We start from the raw sequence: 21,287 nt of genomic DNA on the forward strand, positions 1-21,287 counted from the left end.
TGTTACTATTTTATCTTGGAAACCGAACACCACTATATGTATTTCTTCAAAATAATAAAAATTAATACAAGTACTGTACACAAGATGAACTAAAGCCACCTCTAAAGTTGTACAATACGTATTATTGAATTTAGTAGCCATTAATCCATAATAAGAGAAAAAAATAAAAAAAAAGTGAAAAAAGAAGAAAAGGTGATGTGATGATGACTCATGTTTTACGGTAGCTATATAGTCTGTAGAGGCATGCTGGCTGGAAAGGAAAAATAAAATCAAGAAAAGGAAAAACAAGGCCGAGCCGTTCAAGACAGATAAACAACCCCTTTATTATCTCTGTAGTAACAGCAAGAGAGAGAGGCGCCAATCGTCTTGTCTGGATTCTAAGATTAATAGAAGCCGAAGAGTGGGGCGATCTGAGCGGAAATGGGGACACTTCAGACATGGAGAAAAGCCTACGGCGCTCTTAAAGACCAGACCAAAGTCGGTCTTGCTCATGTCAACTCCGATTTCAAGGTCTGTACCTCTACTCTATTTTAGTAATACCCCGTATGGTGGTGCTTGAGCGAGGGGATTTTGTGCCAAAATTAGTTGGGATCGAGGAAATACCGCAAAATTGTGGTGATCGAATTTGGGTTTTGATTCGTTCTATGTGTGAGTGATGTGAATCTTATAAACGTGCGAGGGCTTGTGTGATTACTGAAATATAGAGTGACGGTGAAGGAGAAATGATATGATTTTGATGATTTATTTATCCATTTGATAATATTTTTCCTTCGTCTCTAAAATTTTCTATTTTTGGTGCCTGGAAAAAAGGATGTTGATGTGGCGATCGTGAAGGCTACAAATCATGTGGAGTGCCCTCCAAAGGAAAGACACCTGAGAAGTGAGTGCTTCAGTTACTCGTGTCATTAGATCCACTAATTTATGGTGTTAACGTTGTTGAGTTTTGATTTAAGGGGATATAACATAGATGGGTTTTTCATTTTGGGTTTAGGGCGATTTCTGGAATTTCTCTCTATACATTTTTTTGATTGGGGATTGAATTTACTATTCATTTTTGTCAATTGCCGAAAGAACCCAAGACAAGGGGTTGGGATTTCAAGATTTAGGGAAAATTTCATACTACTATTCTGTATTGTATGACGCAGAAGCAAAATGTTGATTCACATTTTCTGTTTAATTTTCTGAGAGGGAACCAAATCCTTCAGACTTAGTGAGGAATGAGTGCCCTTGCAACTATTGTATTAGTGATTGGATGCTTTTTGCAGAAATTTTGGTTGCGACATCAGCAATTCGACCTCGCGCTGATGTTGCCTACTGCATACATGCACTTGCAAGAAGATTGGCAAAGACACATAACTGGACGGTATGGATCCTGGCTATTGCTGCTTCAAATGAATATTGTTTCCATATCGGAATTTGAGTTAAACCTCTGGAGCTTTAAGTTGCATCCTTTTTTTCTCAACCACCCCACCCCAACATATTTGAGAGGATGTGTCTCTTTTATTGGCCTTTATCTGCATTTATTATGTGGTTTACTTTAGAACTCAGGGAAAATGTACTAACATTGAAGAAAATGATTGCATACTGATAGCTGTGCTAGGAGTTATATATGTCTATGGTAATTTTACTATTCTTCAAATTAGTTTTGGTTCGGATCATAGGTTCTATTATAGTTTCTTCTATGGATGTTTCGAACAGTTACCACATTCAGCTATAGTGAAATGGTCATGTCATATATGCCTTTAGAATCTTTAAATGACTAAAAATGCATTGAGTTAGAAAACATGGGAAATCTCAGATATCTATAGTGGAAGTGTAAGGTTGTTGCATTCTGATAATATATCAGGAAATGACACAAGTTATTTGCAGAACACTTTTGGACCCCTTTTCCTTTTCATTTCCATCTATTGAAATACAGTTTGAAAGATATTTTCGAGCTGAAACCTATTTTGGAATCTTTGCTTCCCTTTTCAGTTAGGGGCGCCGCGCCCCAACATCCCTCATTGCCAATGATCTTGCCAATGAGGGGGATGTTCATGACCTTTTTTTTTCAAACAAAATAATACATCTTACATAATACGGAGTACTTAATTAATACAGTAACAATCTGTAAGTTTCTATTTGTCTGCTGGAACCAGTATATGAATCAAAGGAATATCCAATTTTTGAATTGCTGACCAATTGCAATACAAGTTTGATCATCAGTCTATTTCCAGAAACACTGAATATGATAATGTTGTCAAGGTCTTATATGCTTTTACCTTGTTTTATGCTATTCACTTTGTTTTATGCTATCTCTTTTTTACGTTATTCAGCTTCTATTTATCACAGGTTGCGTTGAAAACACTAATTGTTATTCATAGAACATTGAGAGAAGGTGACCCGACATTCAGGGAGGAACTCTTGAATTTTCATCAGAGAGGCCGTGTCCTCCAATTATCCAACTTTAAGGATGATTCTAGCCCCATTGGTAGGTGACTACTTTTAATATCTGTTATGCATAGTCTTGTGATATTATCCTGCCCCTTCATTTACAGTCTAGGCCCAATTCTTTTGATCGAGTTAAGAAGAGAGTAGAACAAGTAAATGATGATCTTTTCAGAAATGAAATAATGCGTCACTCTCTTCCTCCAGCTTGGGATTGCTCTGCCTGGGTGCGGACTTATGCCCTCTTCTTGGAAGAAAGATTAGAATGCTTCAGGATACTTAAGTATGACATTGAAGCCGAGCGCCTTCCTCGACCCGCACAAGGTGAAGATAAGGTATGCTTAATAATAATATTGGTTGATTTCTCTTATCTATCTCAGTAAATTAACAGGTGTACTAAATTCCCTCCAATGTGCCCAAATTTTAATTTGCTGATTCAGTCCTTTTCAGATTTCAATTTCTGCCAACATTTCCTTGAAATCAAAATGTGAACATCTTTAATTATAAATACTTCTGGCTCACTGTGTTACTTTTCCACTTATTCAATCGCTTCTAAACAACCATTTTAAAGTGCAAACATGTATATATAAAAAACATGAAAGATACTAGTATAATACTAACATTTTCCCATTTCAACTAATTATGAAAGAGATGGAGTATCAGAAATGCATGTTGAAAACAAAATATAATATCTTGGCTACTTTATATGAATAGATTGTTGATTCATAAGTTCCTCCAGGTTCTGTAAGTTTGAAAACCGTGTAACTAACTAAGAAGAATTCACATTAAGCATATTGTTCTAGAGCTCAGTACATGTAAAAGTGGATTTTCCATGTCTTGTTGTGGGACCTTTGTTTAAGTCAGTTCATGGTACACCGCTAGTATTGTTGAGAGACATTTTCTTGCTTGAATAATTTGCTCAGGGCTACAGTAGAACCAGAGACTTGGTTAGTGAAGAACTTCTGGACCAGTTGCCTTCTTTGCAGCAGCTTCTGTACCGTCTTATTGGATGTCGGGTATTTGTCAACTATCCGTTGTGTATCATTCTACTGTTAATAACCGTTTTTCTATTCTTGTCATTTTTAAATGTTTTCATTTCTGTCTTTTAGCAGTCCATGGAAATATTTGTAACTAACCTTTATGAATTTTCAGCCTGAGGGAGCAGCTGTGAATAATTACGTAATTCAGTATGCCCTAGCCTTGGTACGCTCTCTCTCTTCTCTCCACCCTACCTTCCTGAAAAATTTGTAGTAAAAGCCCCTTATCCAGTTTATGCTTGTTCTCATTGGTAATTATTATTCGCGTGGAATACAAAATTCTTTCGAAGAATTGGGAGAGAACAGAATGGTTAGGGATGTTATTGGGCTGCAAGGTTCAAGTTGATTTAAAGGGGACTGGTTTATTTGGGTCAATCTTGCGAGTTATGTGCAAGGCATTTATCATTATTCCTTGGCCCTCTTGTTGAGTGAATGGCATTTCAATGTTGAATTGATGCACTGCATAAGTCACTGGCATGATAAAGAGTTTTTGTTTTTTCCTTGCTAATATTTGTGATTTTCAGGTGCTTAAAGAAAGCTTTAAAATATATTGTGCCATAAATGATGGGATAATCAACCTTGTTGACAAGGTGAGTGAAATACTGTTCCAAGTGTCCCATCCCAGTTAATCAGTTAATGGGTTTTATCGTTGCTTAATGAAAAAAACATATACCTTGCATTTCAGTTTTTTGAAATGCCAAGACATGAAGCCATCAAAGCCCTTGATATTTACAAAAGAGCTGGTCAGCAGGTAAGCTTTTACTCTGCAAAACTTCTGTATCAGTTATTCTTATTTGATTGGTATTATATATCGAGGGTCATTCTGAAATTGTGGGGGATCTGGAGCTTGTTTGTGTTGTCATCATGTCATGCTCATATTGCAGGCCAATAGTCTTTCTGATTTCTACGAAATCTGCAAAGGGCTTGAACTGGCTAGAAATTTCCAATTCCCTGTGTTGAGAGAGGTACGCTGTCTGTAGAGAAAAATATACTGATTTTGTGTTAGTTGTTTTGGTAACTTCATAAAAAGTGTTGATGCATATTTCTTCAATTCTTTGTTTTAACAGCCTCCACAATCCTTTTTGGTTACCATGGAAGAGTATATACGTGAAGCACCGAGAATGGTTTCAGTTCCAAATGTAGCCTTGGTTAGTTAACTTTTACTCAAAGCAATCATTGTTTGGTAGCAATCGTCTTGCTTTTGGGCGTACTGATTTTCTTGTTTGCCAAAGTAGATTGTCATTTAAAACGCCTTATTATTTCAGGAGTACCCAGAAAGGTTGATGCTGACTTACAAGGAAGAGGATGTTCCTTCACCTTCTGAAGAGACAAAAATTCCACATGAGGAACCTGCATCGCAACCCACTGATGAAGTTGCTAGCTCAACTCCTGAGGCACCAATTCCTCCACCTCTTCCAGCTAAAGCTGAGACTGATGATCTGCTGGTTAGGAACTGAAGTACTTGAAATTTTATACCTGAAATAATATATGGGGGTGAGCTCTTACCCTGTGCATTTTCCTTTTCAATCTATTTAGGGATTGAATGCGGATACACAAGATGCAGCTGTGATTGAAGATAGCAATGCTATGGCTCTAGCCATAATCCCTTCTGGTAAGCATTCATGTCCACTCTGCTGCATTATCAATCTTATGCTTTCAAGAGCAAAGATGATATCATATCATGATGTGCAAATTGCAGGCACTACACCTTTTGACGCTGATACATCTCAAGCGAAAAGTTTTGACCCTTCTGGGTGGGAACTTGCTCTGGTTACTACTCCAAGCACCAACTTATCATCACTTCAACAGAGCCAATTGGTATGTTATGTGTTACCTTTTGACGATGATACGGAAATGCATGTAGAGTGGCATCAGAAAATAAGCAGTTATGATGTTTGTACTTGCTGGTTTTGTTGGGTCTTTTCATATTTTTTGGGAATGGGAGCCAGGGGTAGTGGCTTCACCTTGTAAGAGATTATCACAGTGAGGGATCTGAAGCAACTAGCAAGTCAGTGTTGGTATATGTGATGCATGGAATGAATAGTTTAATTGCGCTGCATACTAATGGCAACAAAATTGTGCAAGTGGGGGATCTTTTAGGTTTAAAATGCGGTAATTTTATATTAGGAGTCAAGTAGTGGCTCAGGCTATGAGGACTTAGGTTTGAAATGCTGAAGCAGCTTACTGGCTAGGATAATCCATGTGGGTCCGCGAGTTGTTGAAGCGAAATCTCTTTTCTGTATAAACTGCGGATCGAATAAGCGAAGGTTAATGACATCCTTTACCAGGCTTTGTTGAAATATGGGATAGAGGATCATCTCTGTGTCACTGTAAAACTTTTACTCTGATCTTTTCTTGTTATAAGTGATGGCCATTTCTATCTATGATTGTATAATCTAATTAGCCAAGTATACTGCCATGCTGAAAGACACTGATGTTATTATTTTGTCGAAATGATGTTTGCTTTATGGACATGTGTAGGGCGGGGGATTGGATTCACTTACCCTCGAAAGTCTGTACGATGAAGGAGCATATAAAGCATCCCAGCAGCCAGTATATGGCGCACCGGCTCCCAATCCCTTTGAAGTCAGTGACCCGTTTGCTCTTTCCAACAATGCTGCGATTCCAACAGTTCCTCCAATGGCTGGTATGGCACAACATCAAATCAATCCGTTCCTTCCATTTCAACCGCAGCAACATCCCACGCATTTAATGATGTCGCCCCAAAATCCTTTCGGTGATACGGGGTTTGGATCGTTTCCGGCTGCGCCAGCTCATGATCCTGCTCACCCCCCCGCAACCAACCCTTTTGGGAGCACGGGCCTCCTATAAAAAGGTGCATATATGTTAGCATGTAATTTACTGGGCCTTAGTTGATTTTGGTATATTTGAAGTGAGCGGAAGTTTGCTGCAGGAGTTGCTTTTTGAGCTCAGGTGATGTATACTTGAGTGTTGTAAAGATATTTTGTGCTTGAAAATGCACTTGTTCAAACGATGGTTCATTGGTAATTTGGTATGTGCTTCATTATTCAAACACCGGTTTTGCTTTCTACTAGTATTTGTTAGATTGAAGGTTGTATGTCATCAACATTAAAGATATAGGATACAATTGATCGAAAATTCTCACTTCCCAGGATAATTTATGGATATCTTTAGTCCTAACTTCGAATCTGTCATTCCTCCACAAATAAAAAAAAGAACTCTAATATGTAAAAAGCGCAAATGATTGATCGTATCTCAATTTTTTTACATTTTTATTTCACTCTTGAATCTTGATCAATCCAATAGTAAGTTTTAACTAATAATACTACTAATTCTACCACAGACTTCTTACACTCAACAATTTAATCAACTCGTATGAGCCATAAGGAAATTTATTTTTTTTTTTGCAAAATTGGACAATAAAATAGTATAGTTAAACATATTTGAGGATCTTATAAGGTGGCTCCGCTTTTGAAATGAGTTTGGATAAAGAAAAAATCGATAAATTATAAGTTTAACTGTTTATATTCGTCATTGCCTAATTCTCTCTCTTTTTAACCAATTTCACTCTCCCTCTCTCACTCGTATAAAGTTTCATTTTGCTATACTAATTTGGATAATGGACAACTACAGTTGTTTGCAATCAATTCACATTTCTTATGATGGTGTTGTCTGAACTCCATAACTACTAAACCTATCCACACATGTCACATGTGGATATGGTATTTACAACTTTTTCTGCGATCTAATATTAAGTGAATATTATACTACATAATTATAAAACAATTATCTTAAACGTATCCAAAAATCGTAAGCTCTTCAAAACATGTCCCACCACTCTTGTGTAAAATGCACTCCTCCATTAGGTTCATATATAATCAGAAGTTAGCTTTAATCGAAATCAAATTTGAAATAACTCACTACGTGAATAATTTGACAGTTAATGAAATGATACTGATCTCATAAGCTTGCTTTAAATTTATCCCATCCTCATTGCTCATAGGTGGTTTTTTATAACATTTGTGCTATTTTTATGAAAGTTAATACTACTACTATTTTTTTTGTATTTTATAAAGTTCAGACTATTTTATAATTTTTCCATAGATTCAAGCAAATTTTTAAGTATTTTTTAAAATTCATGCCATTTTTATAAACGATGCTAAGATTCGACCACAAATTATAATTTACACTATAATTTAATTTAAATATATACTCCAATTATATAGCTACTGCACCTTCAAAAGCTTCATATATCATCTCTATCTTGCCAAATCAGGACCAACGATTTCCCTTTATCTTTTTTTTTTCCATTCAATAATAATTGCCAATGAGGCTGATTTTTACCTAAGAAAAGGCTTGAATCTTGATCCCCATTAAATGAATACGAATCGGTGTTTGTCTCACTTCAACATTTGGAACTTAATAGCTGTAATTTGTTTTATATCCTTTCAATAAATAAGTACTATGAATACTGAATTTTTACTAAATAATCACTTTGAATAATTTTTTTCATCTCCTCTATTGAAGCGCAATTAATGTCCATAATACGTCTCCATTTTACTTATATCTTATTTTTCCTATCCCTTGTTTGACGTCTTTTGTCGCTAATCCTAATTAAGTACCAACAGATATTGGGTTACACTACAAATGTCACTTTCTAACATGTTGCATTACATCATTAAAATTTTAAAAAAAATTTATTTAACTATGCTGTATGGTTAGATCTTTATGAATCCCAAAAAGAAAAGAAAACTTATATAAAAATAAAAAATCAGTAAAAGCAAAGAATAATGTGAACTAGAACAGCCAAAAAATAAGGAAAAGGGGAACTGGTAGCACTCACAACTGTGATTATAAAATATAAATTAAAAAAGAGGGTTGGACAAGTATGATGAGTTACTTTAATGGGGCCCGCACACTCGTTTGGTGGGGGCCCATGAACTCATTTTCCACATAGGTAGGGGCCCATTGGAGCCGGGCAAGGATTTGGGCAAAGTTAAAGCTGTTTTTGGATCCAAAGTTGACAACGCCACCCCTCTCTCTTTCTTTTTCTCCTTCTCCAACCTTAATTATTAATTTAGTTGGCAAATAGTACTACATTATTTATAATATTGGTTGCAATAATCAATTGATAAAATGCAACATTGTACAATAGGCCTGAATAGTGGAAGAGAGCGGCTACCAGCAACAAAAAAGTTCGGACAAAATGTTTTTAAACGTTAGACCCCTACAAAAATCTACCTTGAAATTCCAACTTTCAAATTTAAAATTGCCTACCGCTCTACTGATTGTAATTGAACCTTTTTTTATGTTATTAAATCGAAATTATTCCAATAGATAAATAATCAAGTCACATCTGGCAAAGCAACCAAATAGAAGCTTCCACATACTACTTTGCTAAAAAACGCTTGAACCAGCAAAAATAGCATATATCAAAACAAATTATCAGATAAGGTAATAAAAAGGATCATGTTCCTAAAAAACTCAAGCAATTTAGACATATGCGATATACTTATTATACATAACAAATACAAAATGCCTCTAAGATTCAGTAAATGAAATAAAAATGAGAATGGCGTGCTTCTGTCTGTTAACACGATTTCTTTCCAAATAAAATTTTATTCACAGGGAGTAATAAAAGAAATGTGAAGACTACGCTGCTTTACCAACATCCTTTAATCCGTCAAAAAAAATTAAAAAAAGAACAATTCTGCTTAATGCTTTTGCTTCTTTTCTAAAGCTGCAAGTCTTCTTTGCCTGTCGCATTGTTCAAACCGCCCATTTTCTCAATCTCATTTTAGCCCAAATTTAGTCCACCACTCCCCCTCCCTCTCTCTCTCTCTATCCATCTCTCGAATCTTTTATTCTGCTACCCTTCATTCCTTTTCTTACTTCTTGTTAAACATTTAAATTAGCTGTAAATAAGAACATGGCTGCAAACAGATTTGCAACGATGTTGCACAGAAACACCAACAAGATCACACTGATTCTCATCTACGCAGTGCTTGAATGGATTCTGATCTTCCTCCTCCTCTTGAACTCCCTCTTCTCCTACATGATCATCAAATTCGCGGAGTTTTTCGGTCTCAAGCCGCCGTGTTTGTGGTGCACGAGGATCGATCATGTTCTTGATCCCGCGAAAGGGGGAAGGAACATGCACCGGGATCTTCTCTGCGAAGTCCACTGCAAGGAGATTTCGAGGCTGGGTTACTGTTCGAATCATCGGAAGCTGGTGGAATCCGAGGATATGTGTGAGGATTGCTTGTCCTCGCGCCCCGAGGTTGAGGGATCGGCCAGGAATTTGGCGGTGTTTCCATGGGTGAAAGGGTTTGGAGTAATGCAGAGAGGTGTGGAAACGGTAGGTGAGAATTGTGGGGTGAGTTTGAACTGTTCCTGTTGTGGTGTGTGTTTGGATGATGGTGGTAAATATTCTTCTTATGCTCTGCTCAAGACTTCGTCTTTGGATGATTTGGAGAGTGCCCAGAAAGAGAATTTGATTATTGATGATGATCGAGTTCGAGAAGTGTTTGATGATTCTACTGAGAAGATTCTAGATTCTGCTGCTGATTTTGGTGGCGTTGAGAAGGTTGAGAATATTGGGGATTCGGAAGCAAATGAAGATGTTGAAAAAGAGGCTGGATGTGTTTCTGAGAATTTTGTTGAGGCAAAATTTTTGGAAATAGGAGAGGATGTGGTGTTGGAGGTGGAAAAAGAAAAGGAAACTGTGGAGGAAGAGAAATCGATTGTAATTATGAAGGATAAGTCTGTGCAGGTGTGTGTTGAAGAAGATGAGATTCCACCTCAGCATCTGGAGTTTTTCCTGGATTACAGTGGTCACACATTGGTTCCGATTGAATTGGTCGATTCGATGACGGATGAGCTTCAGGGTGAGGAGGATAACAGGATTGAAGGTGATGATGAAAGCAATGATCAAGCTCTGGTTGATGAGAGAGAGCCATTGGTTTTGGGGGGTGAGAGCAGACAGGAGAAGAAGGCTGATGCATTTCTTGATGTTGATATCAATGAGGAACCTACATACACTATGCTTGAGGTCATGGAAATGGAAGAGGATGAAAACTCTCTTGTGTTTCATGCTAAAGACTCTCGTTTTGAGACAACGTTTCCGCTAGCACGGTGGCCGTCCGTGGAGGTGAATGATGATCAAGAAATGGCTGGAGTACCGGTTGAGGAACAATCAGATGATCGTGCAGGTATATAGCATTTTCTTTGTCTGTTTCTGTGATTGCCTTGCTTAGAGTTGTGTGATATCTTAAATGTTTGAAGTGAGATGTGTTTGAACTTTGAATAGAGAATTGAGACAATGCTGTTTTATTTAGATAATAATGTATCATGTGAGGAGGCTGCTCAGGAAAACAATGAAAATGAAGCAGATGTCTCGATTGGAACCGAAATTCCTGACTTGGATATAGCAGATGAGATAATACAAATTCAAGATTCTGTTCATTCGATTGAAAGCAGTCGAGAAGATTCTTCAACTAGCCGTGCTGATCTTTATGCACTATATGATGATCATGGTAATGTTGGAATCTTGATTGTATGAGTTATGGTCTAGTTACTTGGATATGTTTGTTGAATTGACCTTGAAATTTTTGTTCTGTAAGGTCCTAGGCAAGTTGTGGAGCAGATTGTGGAGCCAGAATCGTTATCCTTTGAGGATAGGAAGGATATGAAGGAGAACGAGCCTTTGTTTCAGTCGGAGGTGAATGAGACTGAGGAGGAAGAGGATAAGTTTCCTGATACGCCGACGTCTGTGGATAGCCTCAACAAGTTGCACAAGAAGTTTTCACAGCTTGAGAAGAGGGATTCAGGGACTGAAGAGTCATTGGATGGGAGTGTGACGAGTGAGTTGGAAGGCGGTGATGGTGTTGTCACTGTTGAGGGGTTGAAGGCAGCGCTGAGATCAGAACGTAAGGCATTGCAATCATTGTATGCTGAGTTGGAAGAGGAGCGGAGTGCCTCTGCTGTGGCAGCCAATCAGACAATGGCGATGATAAACAGACTGCAGGAAGAGAAGGCAGCGATGCAGATGGAGGCGCTTCAGTATCAGAGGATGATGGAGGAGCAGTCGGAATATGATCAAGAAGCTCTGCAGCTCATGAATGAGCTTATGGTGAAGAGAGAGAGGGAGAAGAAGGAGGTGGAGAAGGAGTTGGAAGATTATAGGAAGAAGCTATTCGAGTATGAGACGAGGGAGAGGGTGAGGATGTTGAGGACGAGCAAAGATGGGAGCACAAGGAGTGGATTCTCATCGGCTTCTTGTAGCAACGCTGAGGATAGCGATGGATTGTCCATTGATCTGAATCAAGATGCCAAGGAAGAAGAGGGCTCTTACATCCATAAAGAAAAATACAAAAACCAGAGCACGCCTATTGATGCAGTCGTCAACTTGGAGCAATCTTTAGCCGATTTTGAGGATGAGAGGATGTCCATACTCGAGCAGCTCAAGGTCCTAGAAGAGAAGCTCTTGACATTGGAGGATGAGGATGAGGATGAGGATGAGGATGATGATGACATGGAGCAACATTTTGGGGAGGAAAATGGCCATCATCATCTCAATGGTGAAACAAATGGACATGCAAATGGCTTTGCTAAAGAAACAACAAACGGGAAGCCTCATCATCAACACAGAAGAATCGCGGGCCACAAGGGAAAATCGCTGCTCCCCCTCTTCAATGCAATCTGCGATGAAAAAGGAGACACCATGCTGAATGGAAACGGAGTGCATGATTCCTCTCACGATGAATCAGAGTTCGAAATGGAGAACAAGAAGCTCGCCATGGAAGAGGAGGTCGACCATCTCTATGAGAGACTACAAGCACTCGAGGCAGATAGGGAGTTTCTCAAGCACTGCATGAGCTCTATGAAGAAAGGTGACAAGGGTATGGATCTCCTCCAAGAAATCCTGCAGCATCTGCGCGACCTCCGCAACGTGGAGCTTCGAGCTAGAAGCATGGGCGACGGCGCTATAGTAGTATGAAACAAGACATCACTAAGCATCCATCCATCTCCACAAAACATTCTTGGTAAAAATTTAACTCCCATATAATTTACACTGTCTATTAGCATATCAGAATAACTATAAAGATCATATTTTTCTTACACCCTTTCCCTCACTGTCAAAGGTAAATCCAAAGCTACAAGCGTTTGATGCAAGAGAAACAGCTAATGTGGAGAGGGACTTGAAGCTCTTGTTTTTTTGGGTAAAATTTGCAGACAAGGATTTGAAATCTGCTGGAGTTTTGATCCCCTTTGTTTCCTTTGTCATTTTGTCATAATAGACCCAATTTTATTGTGGGTATACAAGAGTCCATCTACACCCCTTTGTGGGAAAAGGGTGTGATGAATGTATGTGTGTGTAGTCTAGTGAGCACAAATAGCTGTCACTTTTGTATGTGTTTGTGAGTTGATATTTCATTAGGCATTTAGGAGTAGCTTAGTTTCATTTTTCATTTTTCATTTTTTGAAGAGAGAGAGGCAAAGATGGGAAAGAGGGGTAAGTAATTCCTATTTCCAAGTCTCATTATATTTGCATCATTCTAAATTAATCAGAGTTTGTTTATTTATTTGGAAGGTCTAGTTGTAAAATACTTGTACCCATCTGTAAGTATATAAACAAATGAGTGTGTTTGTCTACTGTTTCTTTTTAGTTACAGATTTTCATTGTCTGTTTGCTGTCAAGTTCAGGTGGACAGTGGTATTTTTGTTATTAGTAAAATCAAATGAATATTGTTAGCAAAAGGTTGCTTTCGCAAAGAATTGTGCTTTAAGCATAAACAAGCTTTTTTGGTGGGACTATGCTTTGAAAAGATATTACTCCAAAACTTACTACATTTGCATAATGGAATAGTAAAACAAATTACAGCTAATAAAAGCCGCCTTTGGGATGATTACATGAGACCACCAATCACAGTGTTATGCACGTTATATATATAACCAACAATCTTGGTTGGTATATATTAAAATAATTCGGTGCACAAAAAGAATTACTAGAATAATTCATATAGAAGGAAATTTTGCTACATATGCATACGACTTCGAGAGAGGAGTGCGCGTTCTTGAACAACCGCCTACATGTCTTGCTATTTGGTTATTTCATGATAGGTTAGGAATTTCTTATGATCATTAGTATGTAGCCTTGTTCGGGTGTTGCCCGCTTTCATTACAAAAAAAAAGAATAATTCATACTAGTATAATTTTGGAGCGTATTATTAGCAAACCAACTTGAAATTGACATTGTTAAAGTCCTGAAGATCTTATATTCACAATGTATTTTGGAAAAGAAAATTCATAGTAACAGACGAATTAAATTATTTTTTAATATTAGTATTTAAAATCTGGTGTCTCGTCAAATCATAAATATTGGCATATACACGTATGAGTACTTTGAGAAATGAGTTCAAATACTATGTTAAGAAAATTGAAAGTATTTTTTGCAGAAAATAATTAGACTTTTGCTTAGCATATATTCGGGTAGGGGGTAACTAGTCCAATTTATTACTACTATTTGCTAATTATTGGATAATCTAATTAAGCCAGCTATGCAATGAAAGTATAGGAATATGAAATTGAAGTGCACATGGGCAGCTATGCAACATAGGAGATTAATTCAAATTAACCGAGATGTGCTTATAACACTAAACCATGTTTTTCTCATGATTATCGAATATTCTTGAAATCTGTTGCTGCTCCTGACAATAATCATGAACGCAACTTACGATACTATTTATTTACTTAAACTAAAATACCCATAAAAATCCATCTCTCGTCAAGAAATTTACTCCAAAAATATTCTCATGAGATTGTCGAACAAACAACAATATCATAAACATATTACTGACATTGCAACTTAGCAATCTAGGGTTAGATTCAATCTTACTTTTTTTTTTAATTTAAAATTAGTGTTATCAGCTTATAAATAAATGTCTTGGTGTATTTTGCAAGATATTTGCAACATTAACAACTTCAAGGAAGGTATTTCTTTTCCTTGGAATATTCTGAGTAATGTGGTCTAGTTTATGGCTTCCATTTTGAAGCATTTGTAAAAATGACACAAAACTTTAAAAATTCAAAAATTAAAATGTCTTGTCAAATAAGGATTTTTCCGATTTTCACATTTTCAACTTAATTTAATAGTATAGATTAATTATTTAAATGTAGTTAATTTATACTCAGCTCCTATTACATAGATTATAAACTATTTAGCCAAATTGTCTTTTTATTTTTGACTATTTTTCTTGTATTAAATAGTAGTACTATTTTTAGAGTAGAATACAATATTGCTTCTACAATTAGTTCTTAGAACCACATTATATTACATAAACTGTGATGCCAAAATGTAATTTACATTTCCATTATTCAATTGAAAACAAATTAATATTGACTAATCATAGATATCACCAGTACAATATCCGTAAATATGACACATCCTCATCCAAATATCGTCTCGACCCTTTTTGCAGCGATCCACTAATTCATCAACCATTTTAACAGTGAAACACTCGTTTGGAAGTGCATGAATTTGATAGCAGCAAGCATAGCTAATAAGGAATCCAACTTTGGCTTGAAAGTCCTGACACAAAGCTTCGAGAGTTCCCTTTTTACACAGTGGATCCAAAGAACTATAACAGTTCTAAGCCAAACCTATATTCAAGAATAGGGCTTCATTCGGTAGGAGAAAAAACACAATCTTAATCATCATCATTAATTTTGACTCCATGTTCATTTTTATTTTATGTTGAGTTAGATTAAAGCCTTTTATAGTACGAATATTACATAAATATCCTACATTTATAATACCAGTTAAAACTCATTAAATATGATGTATTAATAGAACAAAGTACAATTAATTTATAGAAACCGTTAATAAATACTCCCTCCGTCCCTGAAGAGTATGCACTATTTTCTTTTTTGTCCGTCCTCAAAGAGTATGAACATTCAATTTTAGAAACTTTCTTCTCTCTAATGAGGTGAGACTCATTCTCCACTAACAATACTTAAAAAACTTTCTCTATCTATTTATCTTACTTCACCAATAATGTATTAAAACTCATGCCGAACCCAAAGTTCATACTCTTTGGGGACGGGGGAGTATATCATTAATCACTATATAACAAGACCCCATGGATCTGGTGTGAGCCAAGCCACCGCTCAGCCGTTGCTGGTCCCAAAACCCCATCATGGTCCTAGAACCGTTGATAAATATATGAATCATTAATCACTATATGACAAGTTTCCTATTATATTTTTAAAAATTATTTGACTTTAAAGATAATGCTAAAATTCATATATAATTGCAAGTTTAAATTTAACAATTATCCATATATCCATTAAAAAAATCAAAAGTTTAACTAATGAAGTATCCATATTCCAAAAAGTAAAGGGCAAATTGCTAGTAAAAATTATTAAATTTGGTCAATTTCTCAATATTTGCAAATGTTCATTAATATTACTCCACTTACTTTGACATTTTTCTCAATTATTTCATTATAAAAACATTCGGCGTGTTACATATATGTCTGAATTTATTGACGTGGTACATACATGCATACATAAAAATTAAAGATGTGGTTGCTTGGCTGGATAGATGCATTAAACGAGATCGTTGAAGTAGTCTAACGTTTTGTCCACATGGTATTTTTGTCTTCCACATCATATATGATTTTTCCCGAATCTAATACTCCGTATTATAGAACAATTAAAAAAATGTCAAAATCATAATATGATCTATTGTTTTTAAGAAGAATTAACTAGAGATTGATCAAAACTTGATAGGTTTTCTAACAAATAAAATATGTTTGTTACGAATAAAACATAGATCATAGGATAAAAGATTTTAAAAAGACATGCGTTTTCACCAATTATTCTCATAATTTATCACCAATACAATGACAAATTTTTATCCATAATAGATTATTATTAATAAAAGTTAATAATTGTATCAAAATAAACAAGATTACCACATTTCTTTCTGTAGTCATAGTGAGAGCAACGTTTGGGTCTTGGCGAGGGTAATGAATTGGTTGATTACTAGCACCAATAATTGCTTTTGATTTACTCATTACATCCAAACTAATTATCATAATCACCATTAACATGTCTGATTTTTGAGGACTAAGAACATCTCCAATAGCGGCGAGCGCACCGGCTCGCCGGTCCGCTCGCCGAGCTATTGCAGCCGGCGAGCGCCAAATCGGCGAGAAAAACGGTTAGCGCACGCCGATTCCCGAGCGCTCGCCGATGCGCTAGCCGCTATTGCAGGCTCCCGATCGGCGAGCGGATTTTTTTTCGAAACACTATATATACGCGATTTGCACGTCATTTTCATTCGCACCACTTGTTTTAACGAGTGGTCTCTCTATCTTAATTTCTGTACAAGATCAACAACGCGAAATGAGTAACGCGGGTGGTAGTAGTAGTGGTAGTGGTGGGGATGCTGAGGAGTACGAACGATGTTTGAACGAACATTTGGATGCCTATACGTCCCGAGAGATAGACCGGTTGTTACAACGGGCCTTGCAGCCGGCGGTACCTCAACCTCGACCTGTTGTCCACCGCCGAGCAGTGATTGACCGGGATCACGTACCTGCACATCAGCGGCTATATGACGACTACTTCGCACCGGAGCTGCGGTTTAACACCAACCTTTTCAGGCGGCATTTTAGGATGAGCAGGGCATTGTTTATCCGTATTGTTGACGCTTTGGAGCGTCGATATAAGTGTTTCCGCTTCAGGCACGATGCGTCTGGTAGACCCGGCAACACACATATTCAAAAGTGCACTGCGGCAATCAGACAGCTGGCCTACGGAGGCGCGGCAGACATGTGGGACGAGTACCTCCACATCGCCGAGACGACTGCCCTTGAATGTATGACGTATTTCTGTCAGGGCGTGGTTGAAATATTCGGTGATCAGTACCTTCGAAGCCCTACCCCCGAAGACTGCCAGGAGCTGATGCAGATGCACGGGGCGAAGCATGGGTTCCCGGGTATGTTAGGCAACATAGATTGTATGCATTGGGAGTGAAAGAACTGCCCCGCTGCCTGGAAAGGGTTTTACACGACCGGCTACAAGGGAAAGAATCTCACGATGATCCTCGAGGCCGTAGCTGATTACCGGCTGTGGATTTGGCATGCATATTTTGGGGTAGCCGGGTCGAACAACGACCTCAACGTCCTCAACTCGTTGCCCCTTTTCAACGAGCAGTGCCAGGGCGTCGGTCCGGCCATCAGTTTTATCGCCAAAGGGAACCAGCATGATATGGGCTACTACTTGGCGGATGGGATATACCCTAGGTGGACCGTCTTTGTGAAGACGATCGGATGCGCATCAGATTAGAGGAAGGCCTACTTTGCGGAACGGCATGAGTCGGCGCGTAAGGACGTGGAGCGCGCATTTGGTGTGCTCCAGTCTCGATGGGCGGCAATTAGGGGTCCAACGCGTTTGTGGCATGTCGACTGCATTGCTGATATAATGTACGCTTGTATTATCATGCAAACATGATTGTCGAAGATGAAGGTGTACAACTGACTAGTTGGGCCAACGACGATAATGAAGCCGGTCCAAGCCACGGCGTGGCCACCCCCAGCCTACGATGTGGGGTACCTCACCATGAAGCCGGCCGCCTCCAAGCACATGCCGACATGCGCCAAGTGGAAGCTCATATTCGACTCCAAAAGGATTTAATTGAAGAGTTGTGGGCGCGGAAGACTGCACGGCGTTAGTTTTTTTTTGTAATTTTTTAATTTTGTAAATTTTTTAATGTACCTTTTTAAATTTAAATGAAATTATTGCATTTTCACGTATCTGTGTCGTAAGTTGAATTCCGTATTTTGTGTGATTGTTATTTTTATAATTTTGTTTATTATGGCTGGGCTATGACTGAGCTATTGCTTGTCCAGTTGCTTGTCCGGATGATGTGGCAGGATGCGTTTTAATGCTGATGATGTGGCAGGAGGAGTTTGTGGCTGGACTATTGCTTATCCACTTCCGATTGTTAAAGCTCTAATGCTTCTAATATAATATATAACCCTAGTTACAACATCTTGATTTTGCAGCTTTTAAATAGATATCAGATTTCATTAATAGTATATATATCTATTATCCCCATCTTAATTTAAAGCAATTAATTAGTAGTCAAGAAGCTGAATTTAACCGATATATCCTCTATTCATTAACAGAAAATAGAAAGCAAAATCCAAATGCTATTAATTTATGACATTCCATGCTGCACACTTTTGCAAAAATGGATGCCAACGGAAGACAGTGCAGTTCCGTGGCATGTGGTTGCGAATGTCCATTTGCTTAAATTCACTCCGGTCAAAGAACCAATCGCTCACTGCTCATGTTATCGTCTGCAAAATACACTTAAATTTAAATTAGTAGAGTGTGTGACAATGAAGAGATTGAAATGTTAATTAGACACTTCTATGTATTATCTCTTACCTAATTTACGCCAGCTGATGAGCATGTTGAATAGTCTTTGCTACATATGTGGCCATGTACATAGATAGCAGGTATGTAGTACATATTTAGACCATCCACAATGCCGCCCAGCCGGCGCTGGGCGGTTCGCTGGGCGGTCTATTGCAGTTGCCCAGCGGGCGAATGGAGAGAGAAACCGCGCAGCGCTGGGCGGTCGCGTGGCGCTGGGCGGTCCGCTAGGCGCTATTGCAGCGCCCGGATCGCCCAGCGCACCGCCTAGTGCGAAATTAAATTTTTTTTTTTTCCGAAACACTATATATACGCGCTTTGCTCGTCATTTTCATTCGCACCACTTGTATTAACGAGTACTCTCTCTATCTTAATTTCTGTACAAGAGCAACAACGCGAAATGAGTAACGCTGGTGGTGGTAGTGGTGGTAGCGGAGGGGATGCTGAGGAGTACGAACGTCGAATGGCCGAAGCGTTGGACGCCTATACGACCAACGCGATAAACCAATGGATGGAAAGGGCCTTGCAGCCGGCGATACCTCGACCTCCCCCAGTGGTCCACCGCCGCAGTGTGATTGATCGGGATCACGTAGCTGCACATCAGCGCCTATACGAAGACTACTTCGCACAGGAGCCTCGGTTCAACGCCAACCTTTTCAGGCGTCGTTTTAGGATGAGCAGGGACCTGTTTATGCGTATTGTCAACGCATTGGAGTCTCGATATCTGTATTTCCGCTTCAGGCACGATGCGGCTGGCAGACCCGGCCACACACCTATTCAAAAGTGCACTGCGGCAATCCGGCAGTTGGCCTACGGAGGCGCGACAGACATGTGGGACGAGTATCTCCACATCGGTGAGACGACTGCCCTGCAATGTCTGAAGAATTTCTGTCTGGGAGTGATAGAAGTATTCGGTGATCAGTATCTCCGAACGCCTACCCCCGAAGACTGCCAAGATCTGTTGCGGATGCACGGGAGTCAGCATGGGTTCCCGGGTATGTTAGGCAGCATAGATTGTATGCATTGGGAGTGGAAAAACTGTCCCGCAGCCTGGAAGGGGTTCTACACGTCCGGCTACAAGGGAAAGAATCCCACGATGATCCTGGAGGCCGTAGCTGATTACCGGCTTTGGATTTGGCACGCGTATTTTGGGATAGCTGGTTCGAACAACGACCTCAACGTCCTCAACTCGTCGCCACTTTTCAACGAGCAGTGCCAGGGCGTCGGTCCGGCCATCAGTTTTGTCGCCAACGGCAACCAACATGATATGGGCTACTACTTGGCGGATGAGATATACCCTAGGTGGCTCGTCTTTGTGAAGACGATCCGATGCCCAGGAGATGAGAAGAAGGCCTACTTTGCGGCACGGCAGGAGTCGGCGCGCAAGGACGTGGAACGCGCATTTGGTGTGCTCCAGTCTCGATGGGCGGCAATTAAGGGTCCAACGCGTTTGTGGAATGTCCAATGCATTGCTGATATAATGTACGCATGTATTATCATGCACAACATGACTGTCGAAGATGAAGGTGGTGAACTGACCAATTGGGTCAACGACGATAATGAAGCCGGTCCAAGCCACGGCGTGGCCACCCCCAACGTACGGAGTGGGGTACCTCACGATGAAGCCGACCTCCTACAAGCACATGCCGACATGCGCCAAACGACGGCTCATATTCGACTCCAAAAGGATTTAATTGAAGAGTTATGGGCGCGGAGGATTGACCGCCGTTAGTTTTTTTTAATTATGTAATTTTTTTAATTAATGTACTTTTTAAATTTTATTAATATTAGTGAATTTTCTTGTTTTTGTGTCGTAAATTTAATTCCGTATATTGTGTGATTGTTAATTATTTCATTTTGTATATATTTGTTAATAGTGATGTGGATAGTATGTGGCTGGGCTATTGTTGGGCTATTTGCTTGTTTTGATGATGTGGCAGGAGGATTTTTAGTGCTGATGATGTGGCAGTGGCTAGACTATGGCTGGGCTATTACTGAACTATTCTTATTGTGGATGGTCTTACTGAGCAACTTTTTGGTTTACTTTTTGTATATGTGCCTGCTTTTGCAATTATATTGGCTTTATGGGGCCCACACTAGTATAATACTCCATCCGTCCCGCACTACTTGCACTTATTTTCTTTCTGGGCGTCCCAAGTTATTTGCACTCTTTCCATTTTTAGTAACAATTTATACCTACAGCCGTAATTGTTGACTTTGTCTATCACTCATTCCTTAATCTCCGTGCCCAAAAGGAAAGTTGCGAGTAGTGCAGGAGTGATGGAGTAACACTCTGCTGCTGCATATTACGTAATACTAGCTAGTACTCCAATATTTTATCGTGGACTATTTACCATTTTAATATTTCTCCAACATTTTTTCTTGTGGACT

General features: G+C 38.8%; 2 protein-coding genes across 2 annotated transcripts; both read left to right on the forward strand.

Annotated features, from left to right (window-relative positions):
- The first annotated feature begins 277 nt into the window (after positions 1-277).
- Positions 278-6,498, forward strand: LOC121769477 (putative clathrin assembly protein At2g01600). The gene is made up of 15 exons (XM_042166295.1): positions 278-510; positions 811-880; positions 1,266-1,363; positions 2,332-2,470; positions 2,635-2,762; positions 3,351-3,443; positions 3,580-3,630; positions 3,989-4,054; positions 4,150-4,215; positions 4,349-4,429; positions 4,532-4,612; positions 4,730-4,909; positions 5,001-5,076; positions 5,164-5,282; positions 5,946-6,498. Exons 1-15 carry the CDS (start codon positions 421-423, stop codon positions 6,294-6,296), a joined length of 1,689 nt encoding a protein of 562 aa, XP_042022229.1. The 5' UTR covers positions 278-420; the 3' UTR covers positions 6,297-6,498.
- Positions 6,499-9,132: 2,634 nt separating this feature from the next.
- On the forward strand, positions 9,133-13,100 carry LOC121768462 (myosin-binding protein 2-like). The gene is made up of 4 exons (XM_042164985.1): positions 9,133-10,657; positions 10,784-10,981; positions 11,069-12,490; positions 12,590-13,100. The coding sequence occupies exons 1-3, from the start codon at positions 9,376-9,378 to the stop codon at positions 12,442-12,444; spliced, it is 2,856 nt and encodes a 951-aa protein (XP_042020919.1). The 5' UTR covers positions 9,133-9,375; the 3' UTR covers positions 12,445-12,490; positions 12,590-13,100.
- The last annotated feature ends 8,187 nt before the right edge of the window (positions 13,101-21,287 follow it).

The sequence above is a fragment of the Salvia splendens genome, chromosome 15 (genome assembly GCF_004379255.2).
Source record: "Salvia splendens isolate huo1 chromosome 15, SspV2, whole genome shotgun sequence".
Taxonomy (NCBI): Eukaryota; Viridiplantae; Streptophyta; class Magnoliopsida; order Lamiales; family Lamiaceae; genus Salvia; species Salvia splendens.

Coding starts and splice junctions, on each gene's coding strand:
- LOC121769477 (XM_042166295.1), top strand. CDS start 421: ATGGGGACACTTCAGACATGGAGAAAAGCCTACGGCGCTCTTAAAGAC. Junction 511..810: donor ATGTCAACTCCGATTTCAAG/GTCTGTACCTCT, acceptor CCTGGAAAAAAG/GATGTTGATGTGGCGATCGT. Junction 4,910..5,000: donor CTGAGACTGATGATCTGCTG/GTTAGGAACTGA, acceptor CAATCTATTTAG/GGATTGAATGCGGATACACA.
- LOC121768462 (XM_042164985.1), top strand. CDS start 9,376: ATGGCTGCAAACAGATTTGCAACGATGTTGCACAGAAACACCAACAAG. Junction 10,658..10,783: donor ACAATCAGATGATCGTGCAG/GTATATAGCATT, acceptor TGTTTTATTTAG/ATAATAATGTATCATGTGAG. Junction 10,982..11,068: donor TGCACTATATGATGATCATG/GTAATGTTGGAA, acceptor TTGTTCTGTAAG/GTCCTAGGCAAGTTGTGGAG.